General features: G+C 41.8%; 1 protein-coding gene across 2 annotated transcripts in view; it reads left to right on the top strand.

Annotated features, from left to right (window-relative positions):
* Nucleotides 1–1,352: 1,352 nt before the first annotated feature.
* The window catches only part of fndc1 (fibronectin type III domain containing 1), a 38,030-nt gene continuing 19,365 nt past the window's right edge, over nt 1,353–20,017 (top strand). The window contains exons 1-10 of one of the 2 annotated variants that reach the window (XM_040125044.1): nt 1,353–1,425; nt 8,462–8,656; nt 10,076–10,144; nt 14,708–14,953; nt 15,192–15,290; nt 15,564–15,681; nt 15,832–16,019; nt 16,615–16,722; nt 17,469–17,657; nt 17,744–20,017. The exon at nt 17,744–20,017 is cut by the window's right edge and continues 309 nt beyond it. In XM_040125044.1, coding sequence (XP_039980978.1) covers nt 1,353–1,425; nt 8,462–8,656; nt 10,076–10,144; nt 14,708–14,953; nt 15,192–15,290; nt 15,564–15,681; nt 15,832–16,019; nt 16,615–16,722; nt 17,469–17,657; nt 17,744–20,017 — 3,559 coding nt within the window. Of the gene's footprint in view, nt 1,426–8,461; nt 8,657–10,075; nt 10,145–14,704; nt 14,954–15,191; nt 15,291–15,563; nt 15,682–15,831; nt 16,020–16,614; nt 16,723–17,468; nt 17,658–17,743 lie in introns of both variants that reach the window. The other variant, XM_040125043.1, reaches the window with a different exon arrangement.

Raw genomic sequence — 20,017 nt, 5'->3', positions numbered from 1 at the left:
ACACAGGCACAGATACAGCAGATATATAGATAAAACATCAATACGGTAAGTCCACTACTTACCATATTTATAAACATTGTGTTAACTATATACGCTCCAATTCTGACAGTTTGAATGAGAATGTTACTGATAGATGATTAACCTCTGAGCTGTGAAGACTCTCGGTTAAAGAAATATGAGCTCAGTAATTGCCCATCTGTCACATTGCTGCTGGCTTTATGGGACTTTTGCTTTTATAACAGAAAGGTCAAGAGGTTTCACAGGAAAAACCCAGAAGATCTCCGGGAAACCTGAAGAGCTCTCTTGAAAAAAATAAATAAATAAATAAAATGCCGCAAAGGTGTTTACTGAGGAAGAAAATTCCCAGTCTGTGATAGTCTCCATGGTATAATGACATTAGCTTGGTTTATTGGACACAGGTTATACTAAAAAAAATGTGGCTTGTTGCTCCATCTAGTGGTTAAATGACTTATTTGGAAAATGGATGAAATTGTGAGCTTAGATCGTTTGTTTGATTCTTACTGGCCCACAGTCCTGCTCCCTCTCAACCTGGTGCAGTGTTGGTGTCATGGAAATGTTTACTCCTGAAGTGGATCAGGTCTGCAAGAATATGACTGGAACAGGACAGGACAGGTGGGTCCGAACTTCTTTTCCAGAGGCAGCTACCTTTTATTTTAAAAAAACAAAAACATATCATATAGTTTTAAATTGAAAAGGAGATATTGTATACACTTGTAAACAAAATCGTGAAGAGCATTCAAGGACAACGCGTTCAAAACCTCAGATCTGAATAAATCTGGTTCACATCGGTTTCTCACACCCTCTCTTGTTTTTCTCAGTCTCCACCTGCTACCAGGCCTCAGTTTAGGATGAAGTCAGTGTCTCACCCTGAAGAGGGAGACAATTTGTCAGTTGTTTTTTTGTTTGATTTTTTTTTTCTTTTCCCCTTTTTCTAATTTTATAAATCCCAAATCAAAGAGGAACACTGCAAGCACGTTTAAATATCTAAAAAGTGGGCTATTTTCATGAAATAAAAATAGTACTTGAATAAGGTCAAATTGTAACAAGCTCTGAGACTGCTCATACTTAGACAGCACTTTGTATCGCAGGTTAAAGGCTGTTTTTAGCCAACTCCCACGCATATTAAGTTTTGAAAAGTAAGCCCCCTTTTTCAAATAAGAATCGACTGGAGAGACTTGGCGGTTTTTTTTTTAGGGTTTTCAGAAAGAAGCCGCAAGTTTACGGCGAAACCAGTTGTCTCATCGGAAGAGGGGAGGGGAGGGCTGGTGTGTCCCAACCCCTCCGCATCCAGCTGGTGCGTCGCTCCGCAGCAGTAGCGCGCCACACTCACTATGGCCTTAGCCGCAAGCAGGACACTCTTGGCGCTATTCGTTACGTTCTGCGCGCCAGGCTGCGGATGGACAGGTAAAGGAGTTGTTTACTTTTTTTTCTTGAGCAGGTGCACGGTTTGCACTAATGTTTCATTCGGTTTGATCATTTGCTGGGGCGCTGTTGCTTTCTCCCCGTGAGTGGATCCAGTTTGATTGATCAGACAGTTGCGGTGTGTGTGACTTTGACCGGTATATTGCTGCAGTCTGTGCATTAATGCTGCATCAAAATATCACATTTTTATTTTATTACTCCCAATCTCGACACTGTTATTTTGAAGGGAAAGAAACAGTAAGAATGTCTGTGTGCGCGCGTGCATATCCATCTCTGTGCGCGCGAGACTTAAACATTTCCAAATCCCCAGTTGCTGCAGATGTCATTTTTCAGGAAAACCAAATAGATTGATTGCAGCTATTTAGAGCGCATTAGAATATTCAATTTAGAGTGTACAGTTTGATTCGCCATTTGCAGATGTGAAAGAGTTAGTTCAAGTGAGCAATTACAGAAACTAGGGGCTTTGAGAGTATTTTCACAGTTGTCGGGGGAAACTATGATGCTGGACTCTTAGGAGCAGTCATGGAAAAAGTCCTTACCTCATACAGTAGATACATCCTGGTGTAACTGTGATGAACAGTTAGAGGAGGATGATAAATATCAGGCTACTTCCAGAGATATTGTGGAAAAAGAAAGAGTGCTTTTTTTTTTTTTTTTTTTAGTGGTTTCGGGCCAAATTGCTGATTAATTTGTCTGACTGTGGAGATAGATGACCTGCTTCTAAAATTCAGTTTCATGGGAGAATAGAATTTGGGGGGGTTCAAGTTTTCTGTCTGTCACACTTCCTCTTGGCAGTGTTACTTTGCTGTCTGCTTTGAATGTCAGATCGGCCGTCAGCCAGTAGGCAGTAGAAACGGGTGAAATATACCTCAAAAATGAATCAAAGTGCTTTTAACCCACAAGAAAATGCAACCTGCTTCAGGGTTTTGGTATCAATTTATCCAAAAAAAAAAAAAAAAAAAATACTGCATGCCAGAACAGTGATAAATCAAATAGACACAGTATTTTTTGACAAGCAGAGACTGTGCAAACCACAGCAGCACACATGTTTTTAAAATTTAAGCACTGTTTGTGCAGTTAATTTCCAGGGAAAGAAACCCAAAGTCCTCCAGACAGAAAAAAATACCCAAAATATCAAAAGTGACTTAAAACCTGAGGAGTTCTGGAGGCGAGTAAGCTAAACCTTTTGGCTGAGTGTAAAAGCCACCCTTTCTTTTTTGACCTACTTGATCTGTAAGTTTCTATATGTCTCCTTCTCAACTGTAAGCACTTAGTGTATGAGGTCACTGCCTTCTGTAGATATTGGCAGCTGCTTTTTGTTGTGGTCCTTTCCTCTGGGTCGTTTTCTTTTCCACCTTGTAGGAAGTACCTTCAGAGCAGCCGTGCACTTTTTTTTCTGCAACAGCCAGCTTCACAATCTGTCACTTCTACACAATCACACCTGGGAGCTACTTAGTACAACCGCAGCTCACTGCCGCGGGCCACTGAGCAGTATGGGTGGAGCATTTTGGAGTTAAATACCTTCCTCTCGGGCATTTTGACAGTAGTTGTTAAAAAGGGAGAGGAGAGTGTTACCCATTAACTTTCTCCACTCACATGTCATCAACTTGTCAGTCTAAAATTCTTTAGAACAGTAGGTGAAATTGGGCTCGCGGGAGTGTCTGGATGCCTCAGCAGGAGCAGCGCAAATAGAGAACAGAAACATCGTGTATTTGGATCATAAATAAAATGTCAACTTCTTCCATGCAGCCACAGTCCATCAGCTCCTTGAAAGTGATGAGTGTGGAGAGTAATTGGGATAGAGAGAGAGCGGAAAGAGGGAATCATGTCCTTGCAGGCCAGTGGAATTTAATTTCTCTGCTCCACTTAACAAGCTGGAATTCTGCGGGAACAACACACCACAGATCTAAAAGAAAGCACTCAGAATCAGGAATTTCATAACTTCGGTTTTTTTTTGTGTGTGTGTGTGTGTGTGTGTGTGTGTGTGTGTGTGTGTGTGTGTGTGTGTGTGTGTGTGTGTGTGTGTGTTTTTGCTTCTGGAAAACCTGAGAGTTACAGAGAGGCAGGGGCAGCACATGTCTAATATTTCTAATATTTTCCACAATACTATGTATGTTTGATCACCTGACATAGCTTGACCCAGCCACCCCACCCACCTGCAACTTGGCTGCCTGTCAAACCTGCCAGCGATGGCATGTCTCCTGTCACGATGTCATTTCTGGACGCCGTTCCAGTTGTTTAAATAAGTACCACCTGGGCTGTGAACGCACTTGTCACAGCACAGTGGATGTCAGCATACTAAGTGTGTTGCAGGAAGATATAACATGAACTAACACTGTAACGTGTCAGTTTCATGAGTTAGAGGGTATGAGAATAATCTGGGAAGTCTGTTGGTTCAAGAACTGAGCCTGTGACCACAAACACTGAAATGCAAAATATGTTTGTGGCCTATTATTGTAAATGCCATATGTCATAAATATGATATATGGATGCATGTAACCCTCCCAACCAAACAATTGCTCACTCCAGGTTCTTGCTTTAAATTAAATGTGTTCTAAGTCATATTGCCGAGTTAAATCAGGTTTAACTCCCAATAACAAAATAACAGCATCTAGTCTGACATTCTCTTGATTGATGTGCCGGTGTGAGGAGGGCAACAGCCATCTATGGTCATGGTCTTAGCTGGTGTGTTGACTTTATGACAAAGTTGATTACTGGAGAGAGTTTACCGAAGGTCAGACGGGAGAGTAGTAAAAGACTGAAAGAGGTGCTACCAAGAATTCTGTAGCCCCCGGCAAGATCTGACACCAATCCACCACCTAGATGAGTCTATGTTCACAGAGGCAGCTGTTTTTTTTAAACATAGCCAAGCCCCATATGTCAGAAAAAGAAAGCATATGAATCAGATCTTTTGAAGACACAGTTCAACTGTTTGCTTATTTGCTCTCTTGCTGTTTACCTTTGCTACGTCCAGAAGACAGCTAACATAGCTGAGCATAAAGACTGGAAACGGGGAGAAAGAGCTAGCAGTCTGTGTCAAGGTAATGGAATCTGATGACTAGAACCTCTAAAGCTCAGTAATGCTAAACAAACAAGATATATTGCGTTAATTCGAGAGCTTGTCCGCTGTTTCCAGTCTTTAGCTAAGCTAAAAGTCTCCTGGGTCTACTTTCATATTTAATGGAGAAACGGGAGAGTGGTACTGATCCTTTCAGCTAACTCTATAAATCTCTCTATAAATTTCATTCCAGAATAATTGTTCCAATTACTCATGATAATCCACAGAACGACAGTCTTTATAGGGAATATTTCCTCAGTGAAAGTACTTTCAATAAAAGTAGTTCACAGTGTCTTCTGTGGACTATCCAGACTAACTTGGACATTGTTTCAGGGCACATACACTTTGCTGTTGATTTTTGTTATGTCATTTCTTTGGCATTCTGAGAACCACAGACACTTTTTCTATTTCTGTTGTTTGGGCAGCAGGAATTTCAGAGACTAAACACTCAACACCTACACAAATAAAACCAGAACTATCTGCATTGCTGACCAGTGGTGACTGAGAAAATGTTTTATGGTCACTTTTTTACTGTTGGTTTGAATTCCCAAATCTAAAAAGGCAGCACAATCTGACCATTAAGACTTAACTTCAAGTTTGTTTTTCACAAGAAGGCCCAGCAAATAGAGACTGCATGGACATCTCTGAGACTTCATTCTTGTTGAATGGCTGTTGTACTGCAACAATTAAAAAATATATCAAAAACAGGAAAGTGGAAACTTCCACGTCACTTGCTTCTGGGCCTAACAATTACAGGACAGAAAGGACACCTCAGTCTTTGGGGTCCATGCCTCTGTCTTTCCTATGACAGCAAATTATTTTTCTATCTAAACACCTACATTTGTACATGACTTTGATCTTGTTTCTAAGGACTTAAGGAATTCACAGTCTTAGCTCAACACAGAATCACCTCACTTCCGATGAGCCTCCTCTCCCTTTACAACCCCTTCACACATACCTCCTCCCAGACACACACACACACACACACACACACACACACACACACACACACACACACATTCACTGGTAATCCTGGTTATTGATGGGAGTTTGTGGAGGATGACAGTTATTAGGGGTTAAAGGCAAAGTCATTAGGGGTGAGCGTGGGGTCAGCGTCTGTGAGACAGTGCGCTTGTAAAAGTGGCGCAAACTGCAGGTGCACAAGTGCAAGTATTTTCTAGAACAGTTTCACAGGAGTCCTTTGACCTCGGGGCTTACCTGCGTATGCCTCTTATACCAAACTACACATGCACATACACGTGTGTGTCTGTCTGTGAATCTTGTCTGTGCATGTGTGCCACATATCCTGTACCCTTCAAACAGGATATATGGCACACAGAACTACCTGCACTGATGACCACTGGTGTCATTATGTCACTGTCTTTTCGATGAAAGAAAGGCAGTGACTTAATGACCCTCAGGCCTTGCCCTCATTCTTCACATTCTACAATACTTTCCTCTGTCTAACTCAATCATTGTCCGTCTTTCTGACTTTCACATTCACAATGGCAGCACAGAAAATGTATTACCACTTCGGTTTCCCCTGGTAACACCCTGAAACCAAGTCTTCCTCCACAACATTATGATGTTACAGCCACTCAGTTGGTTAATGGCTTCCCAAACTGTTTATTCTTGGATATATCATGAATGTGCTCTGCTCGAATGATACTTGATTGAATCAGAAATATTAGGTTTGCCCTTGTATCATAAATTTACAAAGAGGCCAAATCACAGTATAATGTCTGGACAGACGAGCATATCCATTTGTACATAATACACGGCTAAATGGAAACAGGGTGCAAGTGACTGAAGTGTGTCCAGACTTGTGTCAGTGGAGTCTGCCACAGACAGCTGATAAAACTGACTCCACTGTAACCTTGCATTAATGAGAAAATAATGAGGGGAGATCGTATTTTGATTTTTAACTGGGAAAACACCCAGGTACGATGTGGTGTGAGTCTATTATTCAATGCCTGCTGTCAGAGTGGTGCTGTCTCCAGTCTTCAGAAATAATGATGAGGCAATCATTCAGCACATACTAAAACTTCAAGACAAGCAGAGACAACACTGTATTCCTCTGAAGAGCCATGACTGTCTGTAAACTGGAGCACGAGAGCCCTGAGAAGCACTTGTTTCTAAATGTGAAAAGTCAAACCACAGATCCGGCTGGGAGCACACCTGGAGACAACAAGACTTCAGAGTGATGAAGTGACAATGCAAAACCAAAACTGCTCCTGTAAACCTCTGGGGAGCAGACAGTCATAAGCATCCAGCTGTTTATGAGATGGACAGAGAGTACTCACAATAATATGTGACAGAGATGAATCGCGAAGATGCTAACAAAACCTTAAACTAGTTTTGTTCATAACCATTTAGCCAATGCTGAAATACTTATTGAGATCTAAAAAGAGTTCTCATAACTCTCTTAATAAGGTTGCAACGAAGCATGAATTAGGTGCTCTTCCCCTCCACAGTCTCAAAAGAAAAAGTGTTGTTAAAGCTACAACCAGTTTATATTTTAAATAATACTTGAGAAATAAAATAATGCACATATAGTGATCAAGAATTGTATGTATTGTTTATAAGATTTTATACAGGGCTGTAAACTTGTAAAGTAGTATTGCTCCTTTCAGTGCCAGGCCAGAAACTGTGCTTTTGTACTATTTCTAGAGTGCCTCTAAAAAGTCTGTTACTAGCTTCATATATCGATGTATTACACTTTTTTTTTTTTTTTGGGGGGGGAGTAACTAGGGCAAATAAAGAAATACTTCATATGAATATTTGCCTAAAAACTTTGCGATGGCCTATACTTAGTTTGTAGAATTTAGGTTTGCTAAGAAAACTTATGTTGGAAAACACATTTTATTATTATTCTGAAGGTGACAAATATGATAGCTCTTCAACGCTCTTTATAGCCATCCAAATAATGACTGAAATCAGACAGAAACTATAGGCTTACAACAGCATCAGAACCAAGTGCAGCAACAAGCCTCTACTCAAAACGTGTCACTAACCTTTCAGACTGGATAGGGTCCCCGCCTCAGCACCTAGAGTGTGAATAGTTTACTAAAGCAAGATAACAAATACACAGGCCTAAGAAAGAAGTTATTCAGATGAACTTGAATCTTTACAGCCTCATTCTTCCCCCATTATTTAGAATGGGACACAACCAAACTTTGATGAACACGCTCTCGTTCCACCGAGACTGATAGAACTAAGCATTCTTTCTCTCCATGCTCCATTACTAATGTCACTTTACTTTTGTTGATTCAGCTGAGGTTTCAGCATCCAGGCAATTTTGTGCATGATGAATCAAGTCTGCTATTGTAAATATCTCAAGTGGTTGTTTACTATCCCCCATGTATTCTGTGGTCTCTGGGGCTTTTTAGCTGCTTTTCCTTTCTTGCAACCTGTATTTAGATTTCATATTGATGTGTTAATGTCACGCTCAGTGCTTTACTTTATTATCTGGGTGGAATTTGGGCCTGTTGGGTAATTATGCTGTTACCTATGTTGCATTATGCTAGCATGCAAACAAGAAGAAGAGCAAAAAGGGAGTTGCTATCAAAAACAGCGTGGTAGTTACTAATTTCTTTGTTTTAGTTTCATTGTATCTAGCCAGGAGGTAAAATGAGTATTACTTATTGTCCTGAACATTTAGCTTTCAACCAAAACTTCATTTATTTATTTAACCATCAAATGGTTTGTATTTTTCAGGACTGCCTTACACATACGTTTATTATCAGAATCAAAGTTACTTTAAATGCCAAGTATAATAAATACAGAGGAAATTGTCCTGGTGGCACTGAAGTAGAGATGTATTAACAACTTGCAGAGCTTGAGCTTGGTCTCCATACTGGCACAAGCCTTCACATTCACTACAAGGTATACTGCAAAATTAAGACTGTTTAAATAAATGTTACACAGACAAAATTTATCCAGATGTTATTTGTTTTGCAGCAGAGAAACCCCTGCGGTCACACAATGGGAAACAGGCCTCTGTGGACAAGGGACTGAGGGAGAGCTGGGAGCCTTCTATCCATCTTGACGGAAGACCTGTGGATCGCTTTGTAATCAGCGCCAACAAACCCACGAGGTCTCACCGCTTAACTAAAGCGGGCAAGGACAGTCGCTCTCATCTACTGGTGGATGTAGGTAAGAAACAGACACAGAGAAAAAGTTCAAGAGAGAGGATGAGCGCAAGATGGCGATGTGAGATGTTAAGATCAAATGGTTGTGAGTCTTTGACGAGATGCACGAAGCAAGTGGGAACTAATGAGTATGTGTGTCTGAGGGACCTGAGGAGAGCTGGTAGCACTGCTAGACAAAAAAAGAGGAAAACAAATGGACAAAGAGCGAGAAAAAAAGGTTTGGCTTAAATTATGGGGTGAGCTTTCAGATGCCAGAGTTCAGCACTTTCTCAAGACAAGTGCCAAGAATGAGGAAAAGATGAGCAAAGATTTGTACAAAGCAAAGACGTCAGGAGGTGAGGTGCACGCACACACATGTGCATGCCTGTGTGATTGATTTTTATCAGTGGATTAGTTCATCATTGGATGTTTTGTCATCCAGGTTTGCCAGAAAGAAAGCACTGCAGGCAGCGGTGTGTGAGACCAGCAGTCAGCATCCCAGCTTAGCAGACAGTGGTTATTTTAGGCTTTAGAGGAGGACATTATTTTTAGATCTTAACAGTTTCTGTGGTCACTCCTTATCCCGCCTTGTAAATCATAACACAGGTCCTTATGTTTCTATACACATACAGTTTTCAGTGTCGACACAGTCTAGCCTGCTTTTGTCATTATTCCATTTTCCTCTGTCCTTGGCATCTAAGAGCCATACATCATCAGCAGCTCAAAGTCTGCAGCCAACCCTTCTTTTCCACATCCAAACCCAGCCCAGCTCATATAACCCAATCTCTTGTGTTGTGGTCACTTGACGTTGCGTGCGTGTACAACGTATGTGTTTTTGGTGATGGTTGTGGCAGAGGATAGGGTGGTGGTCTTATATTGCGTTCAAATATGCATCTATAGATGTCTTCATGTCTATGTGAGCGTGTGTGTGTGTGCCGCCCAGTGTGCACTGTGGTAGCCTTGTGGTCTAGTCAGCTCCGGCGCAGTTTGCCATAAATCTCTGGCAACCGAGCTTCACCTCAGTCTTGCCTTTCCAGAAATTCCTTGCAGATCGTGTGCTGTTCCCTCAGCAGCATGAGAGCAGCATCACTCGTCGTAAATAACACCATGCTGTTTGCCTCGTCTTTAATGTGTCTGGCCGGCCACTGTTAGAGCAACAAAGAAGGAAGGATGACTTATTAGGAGCAACAGGGAGCGAGATGTAGAGTAAAGGAAAAGGGGAGATTGAGAAAGAACGCCTGTGAGAAGCAGTCAACCTGCTCATTAAAAAAAGAGAAATAAAGGAATACACATACAGTATACATTTCCATTTAAACAAGTCTTCATCAGGTAGATATTATTTGGTAAATCTGTAGTTTCTTTTTTAAATTGATGTAATTTACTGCTTGCTTACTAGTTTCCATTGTCAACAACATTTAACAAGAAATCATGTGTCTTTTTTTAGACCCTGAATGGGTTAACCTGGATGGCTTTGCTGTGTTGGGCGGTGCACCTGTCAGCAACTCATCAGCAGGTAAACCTGATCTCAAGGCATCTTCACCAACAACACGTGGGAGTGGTGTGTCTCAGTTAACATCCATGCATGTAAAACTATCTGGTTAAATCCATTAAAAGCAGTTTGCTTTCATTGTGGATATAAAAGAAACCGCCAAATCTAATGTGACGATGATTCACAATGTTGTGTCTTGGGGCAACAGTCGTCTTTTCCTTCATTCTTTCACTTGTTCTGTCCCTATGGGGACAGTGGGGAAATCACTCACTTGTCTCTGACTCATGGATTCCCCTCACTATTCCGCCAGGTATGTTTTTCTTGTGGTTGATCCAAATCGAATGTTTACCTCACAGATTTATTGCCTTTAATGGTGTCTGCCACAGTAATTATCACTCGTTTTGCCTGTCACTGCTTTCAACAGACTATAAAATGAAAGGAAATTTGTAGTAGACAGAACTGCTTATAAGCTGATTGCCAGATCATCCATACCCTGATTAATTCAAGTGTACTCTGTGGATCTATTTATTATAGTGCACAGTCAATTAATTGAATAGTCAGGTAATAGAAAATAACTGCCAGCAACTGCAAAAAATAGATTAATAATTAATAGTCTTTCATTTATCAAGCAAAATGCTAAACATTTGCTGTTTAGCATTTTGTGCTAACCACCAGCACGGTGGTTAGCGCTGTTGCCTCACAGCAGGAAAGTTCTGGGTTCAAATCTGCCGACCGGCTCCAGCCTTTCTGTGTGGAGTTTGTATGTTCTCCCCATCCCTGTGTGGGTTTCCTCCAGGTACTCCGGCTTCCTCCCACAGTCAAAAAACATGCAGGCTAGGTTAATTGCCGATTTTAAATTGCCCGTAGGTGTGAATGTGTGCGTGAATGGTTGTCCTTCCCTACATGTCTGCCCAGTGATTGACTGGTGACCTGTCCAGGGTGTACCCCGCCTCCCGCCCAATTTCAACTGGGATTGACTCTCAATCCCCTCATGACCCTCAAGGATTAGCTTGTCTACTGTCAATCAATGAATCAATGCGGAAAAAAATCATTATGCAGCCCTAATATTTATCTAATTCTTTATAGGAAATGAGATGTTTGTTCTTCTCGAAGTCAAGCACACTGTAAAGGAAAAAGTAAATGCCTAACTTGAGACCAGACTTTTAGTAAATTACATTGTTATTATCCGCTTATTTCTGTGCAGGGCCATGGAGCATTTGGACATTTAAACATATGTCATATAAACACACACCAGTCTGTCACAGGGCTAACACAAATAGACACGGGCACACTTACACTTGTGTTCATACTGTTCCTGTGGACAGTTTAGCCACTCCAAACCATTTGACTTGGCTTGTCTTTGTGCCATGGCAAGAAACATGGAGAAAATCCATTCAAATTCCACACTGAAAGCATCAGGAACAGCCATTGTACCAAGGACCTCCTTGCTATGAGGCGACAGTGCTACCCACTGAACCACCATGCTGCTCTGTAGTTTCGGTTTTATTTGTTTGAGGCAGGGCGCCTCTGGAGACACAGCTAATCATATTTGTTGAGTTAACCCTTAGTGATTGAAGCCAAACAACCACTGTGTTTCTGCGAGGCTAAGTAATGGTAGACTAAAAAAAAGACGTCAACAAATGTCATAAAGCCTAGCGAGCGCACTTGCTACCAGCTTAAAAAATTCTTCTAAATAATCTTATGTTTTCCATGTGGGGTCATCTAGTTACTGAGGCTAGTACTGGGCTAATTAACGTAAGACCAGTTAACATTTAAAGTTATTAACTTAAACTTGTTTTTATAAGTAAACGATAATAAGCAATAACACATGACAGTTTTGACATTCAGTCATAGCGATTTATTAAGCAAAAAATGTCATGTAAACATTTGGAATTGTTATAAAGCTAGCAAACTTGCTGCCTACTGACAAACAATATCCAATGTTTAAGTTAAGGTTAATTAGCCTACTTAACATTTCAAGTTATTTACTGTACTAGGTGATAGCCTGGATAAGCCAATGAATGAATGAAGGCATTGGCATTAGTGTTGTATCATTATTTTCATATTTTGACAGGAGTTGTTTCTTCTCCAATTGGGAGAACAACAATTTTGTCAATTAATCAATCATACTCATTTATCACCCAATAATGCCAAACATGAAAAACTTTTACAAAGCTAACACACCTACTGCCAAAATATGAAATGCTATCTGAAGGCCAGGTTATTTTTTAGGTTAAAACTAGCTAATTTGCCAATCAAACATTTTAAGTTATTTCGTTATACTGTCCTAGCCGATAGTTTGGTAAGCTAAAGGATGATACAGACATTGGCGTTAGTGTTCATTTTTGACTGGAGTTGTTTCTTTGCCAGTAGTTAGCTAACATCTTTGCCAGCTGGAGGTTATTTTATTATTTCTGCCTCCAGGAAAGCTCTGCCACTGAGAGTTGTTTGTATAGCTGTTAAATGAAACTGTGGCTAAACTGAGCAATGTGCTCCAACATGAGACCCAAACTCACCGAACTGTGTTTGTAAAGTTTAGATTTGCTTTTGAAGGTGCTGAAATGTCAAAGACGGAGGATAAAAGGCTGGTGTTGTTCAGCTTGGTTTGAGGAGGGCATAAGAAGACAACAGTGACGATCTACAGCATCTCAGCCTTAACACACTGAGGTGGTCTCTGCTGTAGTAGTGGTATGTCTGTCGGTCTGGAGGCCAACCTCATAGCATTTCGGACCATTGAGCTTCCAGGAAAAGACAGAGAGGATCTGGCAGTGAGAGCATTGTGGAGTGAATGGTTTAGTGGTCCGCGGCATGATGATCAGGGCCAAAATATGCACTGTGACAGTTTTCCAGAGAAAGAAAGGAAGACGAAAATAAGGAAAATGAGTAGTGCACTGATTAAAACCAAATGGGGCTTTTTCTCTTTTAAAGTTATAGCTACTATGAGGACATTCAAACAGGTTTGGATCCAGGGATGAGATGGGAATGGCATACAATTATTATGGTTAACAGTGTTTTTCCAGCAATTACCAAAACAAAATTACACAAAAACTGTAAAGAACATTGTAAAATAAATAAATAATGTAGGATAGAGTGCCTTATAAAACACCTGCACTTTCACCTACATTACCACACAGTAATAACATAACTGATAAATAATAAACATATAGTAAACAAGGTTTATTTAAATAAAATTTTAGGTTTCTGCAAGTTAATATTCAGGCCATGTTAAAATTAATAAAAATCAGCAACAGTCTAGAGGGTAGGGCAGACACAAAAGTTAAATATGTGATTTGAATCAAATAGACTAAAACACAGTACACTGACTCCGTTCATAATTTATTTTTATTTTTTACAGAACTCTTATTAACTGAAAATAAAATTTCCACTCATTACACCGTTAACAGACATATTGACAGGTCTGTTTTCATGTTGACAGACAGGTAAGGGCAAAAGTAGGTGGGAGAACAAGCAGAACAGAAAAAATCAAGCAGATCCAGGGAACCTCAAAACAATACAGGTGCAGGTACAAAGCGGAGAGAAAGATGTGAAAACAGAAAAAGGTGAGAGGAAAAGCAAGATTCAGATAAGGGAGTTGGTGCATTACCGAACAAACAGTCAATGCTCTCCAGATCCAGATGAAAAGAAATTTGCTTGGCTGTGCTGGAAGGACAGATTGGAGGGTAGAAGAGCGTGCTCTAAGTCTTTTTGAAACAAACCACATCTGTCTTCCTGGGAGCTTTTCTGGTGAGTTTTTATACTCCCCTTAATATCCTTTTTGCCTTATCTTTGTTTTCCACCACATATACGGAATCATGGTAGAAGCCTGTCAGGACTAAAAGCTATAGCTAAAGAAAACATTTTGGGTGTGGTAGCCTCTCATGGACATCTAATCTCAGTTGGCCTACCCTACCTGCTAGAAGGGGAAACCCCACATCATAGTGACCTTGCAAGCACTTTGAATTTCGTCAGATCCACTTTGTTACATCAGCTGACTTGTCATTACTCACCCAGCTGTCCATGCAGCTCTCCTGACAGGAAACACGACAGAACTTTTTTATCTGACAGTTATTATGAGAAACAGATAAGGGGCGGATAGAGGGAAGAGAGGAAAGAAAGAAGACGAAAGAGTGGGAGGGACAGAGGAGTTTGTTGTTATATTGCTAGCGCTATCACTCAGCACTGCAGACAGATTAGGGGGATTGTCTGGCTTTCTGAGTCAGTGTCTGAGACGTTGTCCAAAATGGAATCCCCACTAGGGGATTAAATCAGTAAGCAGGACACCAGAAGTCAGATCAGAAGACAGGGGACTTGATGCGGTTCCACGACATGTCCCCTTCTTGACAACTGGGCATGTTTAAAGTCACTGTTGGATGAAATTGCCATGTAATTACGTGTAGATAACTGAGTGGATGTGTCTTGAGTGGAGCAGTCATATTCATTAATTTTCCAAGGCAGTTAAGAGTTTCAACTAGGCCCAAAAGGCAAATCCAGCACAGAGCACACGTTATGAATGATATATGGGTCATGAAGGTAAGATGAACTCCACTGCACTCTGACTTTTTCCTCTCCATTATAATTCACCAGCAGGTCCAGTCAGGTCTCCACAAACCACAGCCAGAAAACAGCCTTCTGTACAGCGGGCCACCAGGGCGGACAGAACAGCTCACTCATCAGGTGTACCTAATACCCGGACACACAGGAGGCCACCTCAATCCTCCTCAGGTCCCAGGCAGCCTGAGAGAGCCTTTGCAGGAGCCCCCCTGCTGGAAAGGAGACGTCATTACCACATCAAGCCTCAATCGGACCAGAGGAACCGAAACACACGCAAACTAAGTAAGAGGACCCACATCTTACATTCTTAATCACCAGATTCAAAAGACTAATCTTTAGTTTCTATTAAAATATGATGCTGAGAATATTACCATTCTACAAACTACTTTGATCCTACTTTGTAGTTTTATGATTTTTTTCCTAGGTGAAAATTGAGCTGAATGCATACATTTTGTTTGTACTATCTTTAGTGTCCATAGTGTAAACCTTGGCCATGCCTGGTATCCCTTTTTATTCATAGCATCTGAGTCCGTTCATGTGGTGTCACTGCAGGCACAGAAAGCCCAGGGCCAGAGCGCACCCGCCAACAGAGCAGTCGCAACCAAAACAACCACACCAGGTACTTGCTGGGTTATATTTGATGACTGCTTTTGTCTACCGGTCTGCCTGTCTTTCTTTATACTGTAAATATCACAAAATAGCTCATCAGTATCCATGTAGGCCCAGTGAACTGCATGAATGTTTGGGTATCATGGTGCCAAAATATCAACAAATTACTTAATTCAGTAATCTTAGAGGTGATTTTAATATTGGTTTTATTTTAAGAATAAATAGCTAGACATTTTTTTTCTCTTTGTCTTTGTATGTGTTTATCTATGTGTGTGTTGACCAGAGCCACCGGAGTACGAGGCTAAAGACATCAGTGTCAGGGTCATGTCTCCCCAGTCTGTCCTCATCTCCTGGGTTGACCCTTTAGTCGAGATGGGGAAAGTTGCCCCCGGGACATCCAGGTAGAGTCTGTTAAAGTGTGTGTTAGTGTATGTGTCTGTTAATGAGACAGAAAGAGAAAGAAAGTTAATTTAAGACAAAGAGAGAATGAGTAAGAGAGAACCCTAACCCTTCCCACTGAAATGAAACATTTTAATTCTCTCCTAAATCAGATCCTACACAGTTAGGTACAGGGAGAAGGGTGAGTCAGCACGCTGGGAGTACAAGGACAGTACCCAGAGGAGAATGATGATAGATACCCTGTCTGCTGACGGCATGTACGAGTTCTCTGTCAGAATCTCCAAGGGAGAAAATCATGGCAAGTGGAGCGTCTCCGTCTTTCAGAGGACGCCCGAGTCAGGTATGTACTGCCACTTGAGAATTGTTCATAGAATATCATTTCGTAGGTTGCGATGCAGCTGAGGGATAGTGTTGGCAAGTGATTTCCTTTTTAGAGAAGTAGCTACAGAGAGCCAAAGCCCTGCATTCTCCTTAGAGTATGAAAAGAGCAATTATTCTTGCAGAAAAGAATTCATTCTTGCATAACCATGTCTGTTAGCTCATATGACACATCATCACATTCACTGTCTATTACTCCGATTTGATATTTGACTTTAGCTTTGGCTGTCGGTCTACCATGATTGCAGCTTTTATACCATGTCATAGCAGCTCCTGAGCTGCGGTTCATTGGAATGTCAGGATTTACTGCCTGGCTCACAGCTCAGATCTCCTTCTGCACTTCCATGCATGATCTTAAGGGGAGGTTTCCTGACAATGTATGGCAGCAGTATTTTCCTCAGCTGAAGCCTCCTGTGACAAACATCCTTGCTGTTTTTACATGCTTTAAGCAGCAATTTTCTCACACTGTTCCCTCTGTGCTGCTTCTGGTTTCCTGTCCTGCTGCTCCCCCTTTAACTGCTGTCTTTCCATTCACTTGTGTTTTCCTCACTCGTTAGCACCATCTGGACCACCAGAGAACTTCGAGGTCAAGCCACTACGAGGGAAAGGAACTGCTGTTGTAGCAACATGGGATCCACCTGAGGAACCCAATGGGAGGATAAGAGGTCAGACCTGGAGGATTATAGTCAAATTGAAAATAAATGTAATTTTACTAAGAAATCAGTACATACTGTGTATATTCTTGGTATTTGACTTGTGGACTTATTTGGATATTTAATTTTCATTATTTTTCTGCCACAATAGCGCCCCCTACATTAGTTTTTTCCAGTGTCCATGAACGTGTGGTTCTAACTGACATTGTCAGTTTTTCTAATTTGATTGGCTCAATATCTATGTGGGTGTAATATGCTTTGTCCCATCTGTTATTTGAAAAGTCCCTAAGTTACTCAGCATGTTAGTAGTTCTTGTCATGGTTCAAGTCACGGGATAACGTACGCAGTGCTGAAGTCAAAGGACTACTCAATGTTGTGATTTTTGAATGTGTGGTAAAATGCCATCACCACAACTGGATCTATGAAAGAGAGGAAGCTAACTCTAGACTCTCCTCCTAACTATATTGTGGAACACACACAGCACTTAGTATGTGGGAACTGCCAGTGACCCAGAATGTGTTGAAATAATATCAACAAAAAGTAACGACTAATGGGAGTCAGTGCTATACTTAGCCAGCTAGGCTAAGCTGCTTCCATTTTCCAAGTGGAAAACAAACTTAAAAAGGACAGATGTGAAAATGGCAAAAATTTCTTCTATGCACTTTTAAATTCAGTTTTTCAAGGGCCACTGAGATTTTCTCCTGAATGGTCTCACCACATCTCTTCACAATAGTTGTTCATGCTCTACCTCCTAACAGAGTACATCCTGTCTTATGCTCCTGCTATGAAGCCATTTGGCATGAAAAGTGTGACTTATCGTGGCAGCAGCACCACAGCCACCATAGATGGCCTCACACCGGGAGACAGGTACATCTTCAAGATTAGAGCCACCAACAGGAGGGGCCAGGGACCACAGAGCAAAGTCTTCAGTGTTGCCATGCCAGGATGTAAGCACTTGTTTCGGTATTTTCAAGAATGTGTACTAAAAAATTAGTTTCATCCTAAATTCATGACAATTTTTGTCCATTGCCAGCCAGCAGCACTGCCTCTTCGTTCTCAAAAACCAAGGACACCCGCAGGACTAGCTACACTCCTTCCAAACAGGATACCGACCATGACGAATCTGATCTCTTATCAACAGAGGAGCCCCGCCCTGCTGCACCTGTCAACAGGCATCTGCGCCCGCTTTCCCAGACACGCTCCTATCACAGCATCTTCTCATCTGTAAGGGGCTCGGTCAGGAACACAGAGAACAAGGTTTCATCTAGAGGAAGAGCTCATGATAGAGAAGAGGAAGAGGAAGAAGAGGAGAAAATACCCACAACACTACCTCCAGTAGAAGTGACAACAACATTGGAGGTTGTACCCGAGACAAAAGAGCCAGACAACAATGTTTCCGTTGAATCTGAGGATGAATTTGGATATGATGAAGAACCCCTTTCTACTCAGACCCCCAGCCTCAAAGTTTTGAGGCCCTCACCAACTAAACCGGCTTCTGCTCGTCCCAAACCACAACCCAGGAGGCCCATTAAGATTAGGGTCCATCAGAAACCAGTATCCAAGGCTGCCTCTTCATCTACATCTTCATCTTCTTCTACTTCGTCCTCCTCATCTTCTGCCACCTCGTCCACTTCTTCCTCATCCTCTTCTGATTCCTCCTCATCTTCTTTTCCCTCTACCTCCTCTTCCTCCTCCTCATCCTTGCCTTCTTCACCCTCATCATCATCACCTTCGTCAGGTATTCAAGAGTCAGCAGCCAGTAGAAAGGACTATGAGGCTTCTACAAACACAGACAGCAAAAACACCAACGATAAGGCCAGCATAACACATACCAAACCTTCCACTCCAGTTGTAAAAGAGACCAATTCACAGTGGTCAGAGGCTACACCTATAGGTAGGGGTTCGGTTTCAGGAGGGCGCAGCAGTGGGTCTGCTTTTGGTTCTAGATATGGTTACAGCCGAAGACACCCTGGAACTTTGTTTAGAGGGAATTCAACCCGAATCCTGAATGGTTACAAACCTGCTGTCAACACAGAGTCGAATATACCAAGCAGAACTCTAAACCAAGCAACATCAAACACACGTACTTCAATAACATCCCAATCCACTATACCAGACAGGACTCAAAACCATGACACATCACATATTTCCAATCCAGCAACAGCTTCCAACAGCCAAGCAACATCTGATACATATAATTCCGAGAAATCACAGACCAGCTCACAGTCCAGGTCACATGGCTCTACAACATCAGATACACAAAGCTCAAGCACTAATCCATCCACTTCGCAAAGAAACTCACAACACTCATCCACTGCAGTCACATCAGGCTCTTCTCAGTCAACATCACAAAGAGGATCTCACAGCTCTGCAACTTCACAAAGCACACACAATTCACAGAGTTCACACACGTCACCTGAGGGATATTCAACATACGGCGAGGGAAATGATGACAGTAAAAATAAAAACACAGAGGCAGAAGTAACTGAAGCTGAGAAGCCTACTTCAAGCTCTAAAACACAACCCACAGAGGTGGAGAGAAGGGAGGAGAGCACTGATGAAAAACCTGTGGTTTCTCGTACCAGAATTAGCCCTTCATTTGCCGAAAGATTCCCTTGGCTAGCTAGTCGTTATCCAGGCAGATTCGGTTCAGGGACAAGGATGTCATCTTCCAGGCAAGATGGTAGGACCCCCTGGACCAGGACTTCATCATCTGTAGGGGCTGGCAGACCCATCTTGAGGGGTACACCTACTAGGGTCTCAGGGGCCACGGGTGCTGCTGGAGTGGTGGCGATACAGGAAACCACTGATGATGTGAAGACTCCTTCCACTAATGACTCACTAAAGAATGGGGTTGGGGTGGGCTCGGTTAAGCCTTCTTTAACCAATAAAAATACAGCATCTAGTGACACTAGAAACCCAACTACCTCATCCTCCTCCTCTTCTTCTTCAGCATCCACTTCTTCAGATTCCCATCATTCCTCAGGTGGACACATTGAATCAAGTGAGCCCATCATTGAAGGAACATCTAATGACAATAATTACAGTCATGATAAAGACTATGTCGATGAGGGGAGTAGAGACATTAGTGGGAAAACTGTTGCCCAAAAGAATCCTGCTATAACAACTGACCCTCACAGAAACACAGAGGACAACGAGAGTTTGGATACAAGGGAAACTTCTTCTAGGACCAGGACTGGCACATCCTTTGGAGTCATTCCTACTCACCGTCGTCCTGGTGTAGGGGTGAATGGGAGGGTACGCTCTCGTCTGTTGGCTAACCAGCAGTTTGGTGGATCTAGGCTTC

Source organism: Xiphias gladius, chromosome 4 (genome assembly GCF_016859285.1).
Source record: "Xiphias gladius isolate SHS-SW01 ecotype Sanya breed wild chromosome 4, ASM1685928v1, whole genome shotgun sequence".
Lineage (NCBI taxonomy): Eukaryota > Metazoa > Chordata > Actinopteri > Istiophoriformes > Xiphiidae > Xiphias > Xiphias gladius.
Note: the sequence above shows the minus strand (reverse complement) of the source record. Positions and strands in the feature narration are given on the sequence as shown.